Raw genomic sequence first — 9,085 nt, 5'->3', positions numbered from 1 at the left:
TGGAGAAGCTTCACTTTACAAGACATCAACCTTATTCCTCAGCTAACTTTATTGTGATTTTTCTTTTTCATGTACACAGGGATATGGAAGATCATTGTGGCTAATGCAAGGAATGTTTAGAGCCAATGGCGGATGTGGCTACATCAAGAAACCAGATATTCTGCTGAAAGGTGGTTCGGATAATGACATCTTTGACCCAAAAGCTACTCTACCTGTAAAAACAACACTTAGGGTGAGATATCTGATTCTCTGTATGGTCTCTCCTTCTGCCAATACAAAATTGGTGAACTTGATTCCTTTGATTATCCTTAGGTAACTGTATACATGGGAGAAGGCTGGTACTTTGATTTCCGCCACACACACTTTGATCAATATTCACCGCCTGACTTCTATACAAGGGTAAATTCGATTTCCTTAAACCTCATGTAAAACATTTTGAGATAGGATTGTTCCTTGTCTTTTTCAGATTGCAATATAATTTGAGCTTTGATACATACATTCTCAGGTTGGTATAGCTGGAGTTCCAGGGGATACAATAATGAAGAAGACGAAGACATTGGAGGATAACTGGATCCCAGCTTGGGATGAGGTATTTGAGTTCCCATTAACCGTTCCAGAGCTGGCTCTGCTGCGATTAGAAGTTCATGAGTATGACATGTCAGAGAAAGATGATTTTGGAGGACAGACATGCTTGCCTGTTTGGGAGATACAGGAAGGAATAAGAGCATTTCCTTTACATAACCGGAAAGGGGAGAAGTACAAATCCGTTAAGCTTCTCGTGAGGGTGGAGTTTGTGTGACGATTGAGATACAGCATTTGAAAACTGGTCCGGTAAGTTTTTAAGTACCACAGAGTTTGTGAATTTCGAATTGGAGGATTTGGTGTGTGTGTGAGTGAGTGTGAATGTGAGTGTGAGTGTGTGTGTGGAAGAGGATCTGCTTGATTTGTTGTGTGTAATATTATGTACATACATATAAGAGGCAAGAGAGAGTGAGAGAGACGACGTTCTTGTCTCGTGTGTTGTATTATTATTATTATGTATGTAGTAGTCTCGTGTTAGACTGTAACAGTAAGATACTTGTTGTTCCTTGTGTAAACAAACGACTGTGTTTTTAAAACTTGTTTGATTTTAATTATCACAAGATCTCACATCTAACTGATCCATATCCCATAAACGAACCAATCACAACCTCAAAAAGAGCTATTAACCCTTAATCAAAAAATCTTTTTTTTGTCAAATTTCCAAAAAAGAAAGAAATGAGAAAAGGATATTTTAGTAAATGAAAGAGAGAGAGAGAGAGAGAGAGAGAGAGAGAGAGAGGTGGTGGAAGCGCGCTCTATCTCAAAAACTTTTGGGGGTTAATGTAAATGTAACTCTCATCTCATTCTCCTCCTCTGTGTCCTCAACAATTGAAAACCGTACAAAACTCAAACATAAAGCTTTCTCTTCCTTCTCATTCTTCCGCCTTTGAATCTTTTTCTCCTTCCTCTGCTTTCTCTCCGCACAATCCCTAAATGTCCTCCGACAGGTAAACTTCTCGATTCATCCTAACTCTACCTCTTCAATTTTGTGTTGCTTTTGGGTTATCTTATTGGTGTAAAGGTCGATGCTTTTCGAAGCTGGTTTGGTTTCTGTGGAGGGTTCAATTTGATTTCTTTACCCTTCTTGTTTTATTTTAGGATACTGTGCAAGTTCTTTGTCCATGGCTCGTGCTTAAAAGGGGAAAATTGTGAATTTTCTCATGACTCCAAGGATCCTCCGAATAATGTAATGTAATCTCTTCTCAAGATTGTTTCTTTCTTTCTTTCTTCTTTAATTTTGATTCATGAGTCTCAAAATTTTGTTGGTTAATGTAAAATTAGGTTTGCACATTCTACCAAAAAGGGATATGCTTTTACGGAAGTAGATGTAGATATGATCATGTCAGAGCTTCTTCCAATGTTCCTCAAACACCACCTCTTACCTCTGATTCTGAGTCTCTTGATCGCTCTTTATCATCCACAACTCCCTCTATGAGGAATCTGCAACAACAACAACAAGGCGATGACAAATCCTCTAACGTCTACTGTATCCATCCAAGAGAATACCCAATCTGCTCATTCGCTGCAGCTGGTGATTGTCCGCGAGGTAACCAATGTCCTCATATGCATGGAGACCTCTGTGCTACTTGTGGAAAGAAGTGTTTGCATCCTTTTAGACCTGAAGAACGAGAAGAGCATACTAAAGAATGCGTGAAGAAGCAAAAGCACATCGAGGCTTTGAAACGTAGCCAAGATATTGAGTGTAGCGTGTGTTTGGATCGTGTCTTGTCAAAGGCTACTCCAGGGGAAAGGAAGTTTGGGTTGTTGACTGAGTGTGATCATCCGTTTTGTATACAGTGCATTCGTAATTGGCGTAGTAGTGCTCCTGTTTCAGGAATGGATGTGAACAGTACGTTGAGAGCTTGTCCTATATGTCGCAAACTCTCTTACTTTGTTGTCCCGAGTGTTGTCTGGTACTCTACTCCTGAAGAGAAAAAGGAAATTATCGACATTTACAAGGCGAAACTGAGGTATATAGTTTACTTGCTGAGAATACTTGGTTTTTGAGCTGTGTGCAAACTTGGTATGCTTAGTAGATTCATTGTGTTCTATTCAAATCTTGCAGATCAATCGACTGTAAGCACTTCAACTTTGGAAATGGAAGCTGCCCATTTGGAGCAAGTTGTTTCTATAAGGTATATATGAATGATGTACTTTCTTCTATTCTCTATCGCCTACCAAAGCATTAGACAAATGGTTTTAGTCATATCTTTTTTGGTCTTGCTATAGCATGCATATTCTGATGGTCACTTGGAAGAAGTTGTTTTACGGCATCTTGGTACTCAAGAAGGAGACAATATCAGGTCTTTGTCCCAATATGATCAACTTCAGACTTCATTTGATTCCCTTTACGTTTTCTCTGAGTTTAATACTGTGTTACTATTATCAGGCTATCAGAGTTACTTGGTGGCCTGCAGATTTTCTAAAATACTCTTTCCGGGGATAATCGAAAGTAAGTTCCATAGCTATTATCAGAGAGATAGATGTTCTTTCATGTGTTGATGAAAACTTAAAATCCATGAAAGTCAGCTTACTGGTTCTCTAATATGACTAACTTTCTTTTCCAACACAGAACACAAGGTGGTGATGACAAGTTATTTTCTTATCAAACTCATGTTTATTCTGAGTTTTGACAATCCTCTTAAATAAGGTGAAGCAAATCTTTGTTGTTTCCTTTAATCTTACTAGAATTTTCCTTGTAGGCTGATTCAATCTATCTTCTTATTACAGATATGAAGACATGCTCAGAGAGGATAATAGTTAAATAGAGATATCAGGAGGACACAGAAGAAAAACTCAATGTAATAATAATTAGATAGGAAAATGTCTACTAGACAATTATGTAAATAAGTGTGAATATATCCAACAAATAATGTAAATAATGCTTTCAGAACAATCCATGTGAAAAAAATTTTGAGATAATAAAGTTCTGAGTTTCTTCTATTCAGTAAATATATGATACAACAAAAAAGGGTAGAAACAGAGGTGATGTTTTCCATTATTGAGATTTGATACAACAACAAAAAGGGTGAAAACAGAAGAACATAAAAAAAAAAGGATCTACCATCTGAGAATGGCAAATCCAGAAAGGATGAAAGAAGAAATGATCATGATGAAAGACATTCCTGGAAAACAAGAGGCTCCAGTTTGTGACTCTGAATCATACTGTGCGGAGGCGGTCAAGACAGAGGAGAGCGTCACCGTGGCGAAAACAGCCATTGCTGTGTATTGATTCTGGGAAGCCATCATGTTTACCTCTCAAAAACAAATTATGTCTCTTGGCTTTACCAATAAGTATTGTTTTATAGGGGAAATAAGAAGTTCATGGGGACGTGAAGAGCATAAGGTTAATATATGCTCATTTCATAGAACCCACTTTTTTTGTTCCCTGGTCAACGATTGTTAATTAAGCTAAAGATCTATCATTTGTGATATAATCTATGGAGCATAGTGGGAAACCTTAGAAGAATTGTATATAAATCTTCTTTAGTTCTTCTGAAAAAAAAAAGATTTGGTGCAAAGACCAAGTTTTAAAAAGTTAAAAACTCACATTACCAAAAAAAANAAAAAAAAAAAAAAAAAAAAAAAAAAGTTAAAAACTCATAAATACAGTACTGATGAAAAACAAAAAACACATACAACTAAAGAAAAGCCCAATAGTAACAATGAGCCCAATGATGGTTCATAGGCCCAACTAAAAAAAGATTTTTAAGCCGATAGTTTCCTACCCTTTTGTTCGTTGAAGAATCGAATAGTCCCTGATTTTATAGATTCGGGTTAATAGCCTCTGTCTGCATCATCTGTTTGGATGTGCAGCCCCGGCTCTAAGGGTGTGCGGGCGGTGCTAGAGCACCGGGTCCACAATTTTTTGCAAAAAAAATTATATGATTTTAAGGTCCTAATATTCTGGTATTTTTGTAAATAGGGTCCTAAATTTTGAATTTTTGCAAATAACACCCTAAAACTTTGAATAAGAACAAAAGTTGGGCACAGGGTCCAATAAAAGTTTGAGCCGGGCCTGTGGATGTGTTAGGCTTTTGATACTGTAATTTCTGAAAATTAGTCTAGAATTTGATCTGTGATCTCATCTCCTTGTTTTTAAAAAAATTAAGTTGTTAGAAAATTCATAACGTAATTTCATGGTAGACTTGTCCAGTCCAACACTGTGATTTGTAAAAGAAGATAAAAGGGTTATATTAGAGAATCGAATTCATCAGTTAGCTTCTCTACGTGATGTATGATGATTACATTGATTAGTATTCATTAAGAAGGAGTATGATCCGTGCTCTCATCATTACTTGCTATTATCGGTCACTATACTTACTATTATGGATTCTTTATCAGTTGTTGAGTAAGCCATGTATTATTCCTTTACAAACGTTTACTGCATGCACATTATTTTCATTACGCTATTTTCGAATTGATTTTTCTAATGATGATGCTTTTATTTTGCAGTAATTTGTAAATAAATAGACTCGTTTTGGGATTGGTTTATAGTATTTAATCTAGGGGTTTTGATATATCACATGAAAATATGTGTAAATGAACTGAAACGTTGATATATATCTTGCACGTATTCTTAAGTTTGGATTAGATTCTGTTAGTGTTAAGGCTTTTTATGCTGTGGTTTTTTATGTCTGATCGATCTTTCTAAACTTCTATAATGTTTCATGTTTCTGTCAAAGGATCCAGAATCCGATTTCTTTATTTATTAGATTCGGTTGATTGTGTCGTAAAATGGAAGTTACTTCAAAATAAGCCTCCTTGCAAGAGTATAGTACAATATATGACTTTTAGATAGTGAAAATTGATTATTAGTTGTCGTTTCATAAAAACGAAATTAGTTTTTTTTTAAACACTCGTAAACTAAAAACTAATGTAACTAATTTGCATACACTTTGATACTTCAAACACACGTGTGTGGTGCGGGGCTGAGAGAGAGAGAAAGGGAAAGGGTAAAGAGGTTGGTCTTGTTCTTGTCTTTGACTCTAAACCAGTCTTTTTCGATACATTTTTCTTCACTCACAAGTCTATCATCATGTTTTTAACGAAGATCATTTCTTTTCTTTTATTATATTTTGTAACATAGAAAAAGAGAAAAAAAGACGACCCACCTCTTGCTTCTTCTTCACATCCCCCATTTCTTCTCCTCTCTGTCTCTCTCTATTATAGACTCTCTCTACTCTACCCATCAATTCCAACAAACACTACTTTTTATCTCTCTTTTCTCTCTCTGTCGTCTCTCTCTTTGTCATATCCATTACGCATATTCATATCATTCCAAAGCAATCCCCACAAATCATATCATCCTCTCTCCATCTTTCCTTGCTTCTTACAGTCTCTCCAAATCTCTCTATCTCTCTCTGTATAAGCTTCTTCAAAAAGGCTCCACCAGTCCAAAATGATGATGAGGAAACCGGACGTTACTACGATCAGAGACAAGGGCAAGCCAAATCATGCATGTGGTGGTAATAACAACAAACCGAAGCTAAGAAAAGGACTTTGGTCGCCTGATGAAGACGAGAAGCTAATAAGATACATGTTGACCAATGGACAAGGATGTTGGAGTGACATCGCTAGAAATGCTGGTCTTTTACGCTGTGGCAAAAGTTGTCGCCTTCGCTGGATCAATTACTTGAGGCCTGATCTTAAACGCGGCTCTTTTTCTCCTCAAGAAGAGGATCTCATCTTCCATTTGCATTCCATTCTTGGTAACAGGTAACTCTATGCATACAATGAGTCTCATCAGATTTGAAACGATTTGGTGCTAAAATGATTTTTGCGCATAATTAACTTTTAACATTTTATCATCAGGTGGTCTCAAATAGCTACTCGGCTTCCAGGTAGGACAGACAACGAGATCAAAAACTTTTGGAACTCGACATTGAAGAAGAGGCTGAAGAACAACAGCAACAACAATACTTCACCAGGATCATCACCTAACAATAGTAATAGTAATTCCTTGGACCCAAGAGATCAACAACATGTAGACATGGGAGGCAACTCAACGTCAATGATGGATGTATATCACCATGATGAAAACATGATGATTGTGGGGAACACCATGAGTATGGACTCTTCTTCCTCATTTAATTTTGCACCAATGGTTAATAGTGTGGGCTTAAACCAGCTTGATGATCCCTTGATGATATCAGTACCGGATAACAGATATCACCAAATGGGAAACACAGGGAATGTGTTCAACGTTAATGGTTTAGGAGATTATGGAAACACAATTCTTGATCCAACTAGCAAGAGAGTATCAGTAGAAGGTGATTGGTTTCTTCCCCCCTCGGAGAATACCAATGGCATTGCTTGTAGTACAAGCAACAACTTAAACTTACAAGTCCTTGATCCTTGCTTCAATAGCAAAAATCTTTGTCACTCAGAAAGCTTAGGAAATATGTTGGAGATGGAGGATGGTTCATGGGAAATAGAAAACCCTAAAATCGGAGATTGGGATTTAGATGGTCTCATTGATAACAACTCTTCTTTTCCCTTCCTTGATTTCCAAGTCGATTGACAATATCTCTCTCTCTTCCTCATTCCTCACTCCTCATTCATTCTTATATACTTATTTTTTTCATCACTCAGTTGTCAACCTTACCATTTATACACATACATCTTCACGGACCGGATACTGGAGCTACGTACTCTCCCCTACCCAGAGTGCCCCTACCCCGGATCACGACCATGAAGTTGATCCACTCTATTCTATAAGAGTCTCATTTTATTTTATTTTTGGAAAAAGTCTTCTTTCAATCAGAATTGGTCTATTTTCTTCTTGTCCCTTTATTTTCCCATCATATGTCTATTATTCACAATAATATTGTTCATGGAAACGAGAGAGATATGCATAGTTTATATCTATAGGTGGAGGAACCAATCACCATGCATGGTTCCATTAGTACATGGAAATGTGAATAGAAAGGTTCATTGAGATTTTATTTGCTGAGGAAGTACTTAAATAATGGCCCACACAGCCAGTGAGGTGATTAGTTGGTTCATTTGTATAGTTTTCTCTTTCTTTCCAAATTCTTTGTTGTACAAATCTGAGTTTGATGTGTAAAACACGGTTTCGTAATAAGAAAGCATTATCTTAATTATCATCCTCTCTCTACCTAAAACTAAAGTTAATCCGACCAAAAAAACAATCTATAAATATATTGCTTAAGAAATTGTAAGCAATGCAACTGAGTACATAGAGTCATATAGAGCATATTCCTCTCCGTTTACCTTCTATTAACTTTGATTGGTGTGAAATATGAATAAATCAAAAATGGAATAATTACGTGACGAAAAAAAAAAAAAAATTGTGAGAAAAAACACTCAAAACGTATACTTAAAGAAACAGATATAACAAAAATGATGTTTTGACTAAAACCCTAAATTTAGTGTTCGCCATAATTGAAGGAAAAATCGTTTACGAAGACTGTTGAGTTCTAGTATGGATGGACCTTAAGGTCGCCGTATATAATTGAGTTTATGGGCCAATGTCAAAGCCTGCAGAAAGAAAACTTTTAGGCCTGATTATTCAGTTTTTTTTTTTGGTTCGGCTAGGTTTTGGGTTTGTTGGTTTCGTCGGGAGGAATTTTGAATGAGAAACCGATTTCTTCGGTTTGGTTTGTTGGAAATCTTTTTATTCGGTTCAGGTTTGGGTTTGTTCGGTGGTGGTGGTCATTGGTGGACAAAAGTTAATAAAAATCAGTGTTCAAGAAAGCGCTAGGCGGTATCTGTTCGGTGATCCAGCGCCTAGGGGCCTAGACGGTTTTTAAGCGGTTTAGGCGTTTACAACATAAAACATTATATATATAATTATGTATAATTATATGTTAGAAAAATAAAAAAATTATAAATTGTAAACAAAATTAAGAAAATACATTTATTTAAGTTATATTAACAACATATAAACATTTATAATTACGTATGCATATATAAAACTTGATAATTTAAATATATATAGAGTTAAAAATCAAAAATAAATATTAAAATTAAATTAATGTAATTTTAAGCGGTTTAGGCGGTCATCTAGGCATCTGCTGAGCGCCTAGCGCCTAGACGGTGCCCAGGCGGCCGCCTAGACCGCTTTCTTGAACACGGTTCGGTCCGGTTGTAGCAGATTTGATTTCTATTTATAATAGGGATATCAAATTTGGTCTAAAATAAAATCTCGGTTACAAATCGGTTAAGAAAAGTTAATTCGGTTTGATTTCTTGTTTAATGCTACTGAACCTAGCCGTTAAGAAACATACAACCATCTACAATGTCTTTTTCCCTCGTGTTGAGAGAGCACTTATGAAACGGCCACAAAAGCATCACAAAAAGAGGATTAATATTTTGCTTATGAAAGCTTTCCGAGCCTCCGAGGTTGCTACAAATCGTTTCAATTATTGGACATAAATAAATGAATTTCGAAGCCAAAACTAAATATATTAAGGAAAGTAATTAGTAAGATAAAATTAAGAAAATAAATATGGTTTGGAATAAATAAATATAGAGCTTC

General features: G+C 36.1%; 3 protein-coding genes across 3 annotated transcripts in view; all 3 read left to right on the top strand.

Annotated features, from left to right (window-relative positions):
* Positions 1-1,133, top strand: part of LOC104745003 (phosphoinositide phospholipase C 2-like) — a 5,487-nt gene extending 4,354 nt beyond the window's left edge. The window contains exon 9 of the mRNA XM_010466158.2: positions 506-1,133. Coding sequence (XP_010464460.1) covers positions 506-799 — 294 coding nt within the window. The 3' untranslated portion in view covers positions 800-1,133. The remainder of the gene's footprint in view (positions 1-505) is intronic.
* Positions 1,327-3,525, top strand: LOC104745002 (E3 ubiquitin-protein ligase makorin-like). The gene is made up of 8 exons (XM_010466157.1): positions 1,327-1,529; positions 1,681-1,768; positions 1,864-2,552; positions 2,648-2,717; positions 2,812-2,885; positions 2,972-3,034; positions 3,155-3,232; positions 3,313-3,525. Exons 1-6 carry the CDS (start codon positions 1,516-1,518, stop codon positions 3,006-3,008), a joined length of 972 nt encoding a protein of 323 aa, XP_010464459.1. The 5' UTR covers positions 1,327-1,515; the 3' UTR covers positions 3,009-3,034; positions 3,155-3,232; positions 3,313-3,525.
* LOC104745001 (transcription factor MYB46-like) lies at positions 5,695-7,685 on the top strand. Its single transcript, XM_010466156.1, has 2 exons — positions 5,695-6,300; positions 6,397-7,685. The coding sequence occupies exons 1-2, from the start codon at positions 5,984-5,986 to the stop codon at positions 7,103-7,105; spliced, it is 1,026 nt and encodes a 341-aa protein (XP_010464458.1). The 5' UTR covers positions 5,695-5,983; the 3' UTR covers positions 7,106-7,685.

This window comes from Camelina sativa, chromosome 15 (assembly GCF_000633955.1).
Source record: "Camelina sativa cultivar DH55 chromosome 15, Cs, whole genome shotgun sequence".
Lineage (NCBI taxonomy): Eukaryota > Viridiplantae > Streptophyta > Magnoliopsida > Brassicales > Brassicaceae > Camelina > Camelina sativa.
The sequence above is the reverse complement of the archived record's forward strand: the minus strand, read 5'-3'. Positions and strand labels throughout refer to the sequence as shown.

Excerpts from the sequence above, each read along its gene's own strand:
- LOC104745002 (XM_010466157.1), top strand. Across the intron at positions 1,769-1,863 it reads CCAAGGATCCTCCGAATAAT|GTTTGCACATTCTACCAAAA; the intron begins GTAATGTAATCT and ends ATGTAAAATTAG. Across the intron at positions 2,553-2,647 it reads ATTTACAAGGCGAAACTGAG|ATCAATCGACTGTAAGCACT; the intron begins GTATATAGTTTA and ends CAAATCTTGCAG.
- LOC104745001 (XM_010466156.1), top strand. The coding sequence starts at position 5,984 with ATGATGATGAGGAAACCGGACGTTACTACGATCAGAGACAAGGGCAAG. Across the intron at positions 6,301-6,396 it reads CATTCCATTCTTGGTAACAG|GTGGTCTCAAATAGCTACTC; the intron begins GTAACTCTATGC and ends TTTTATCATCAG.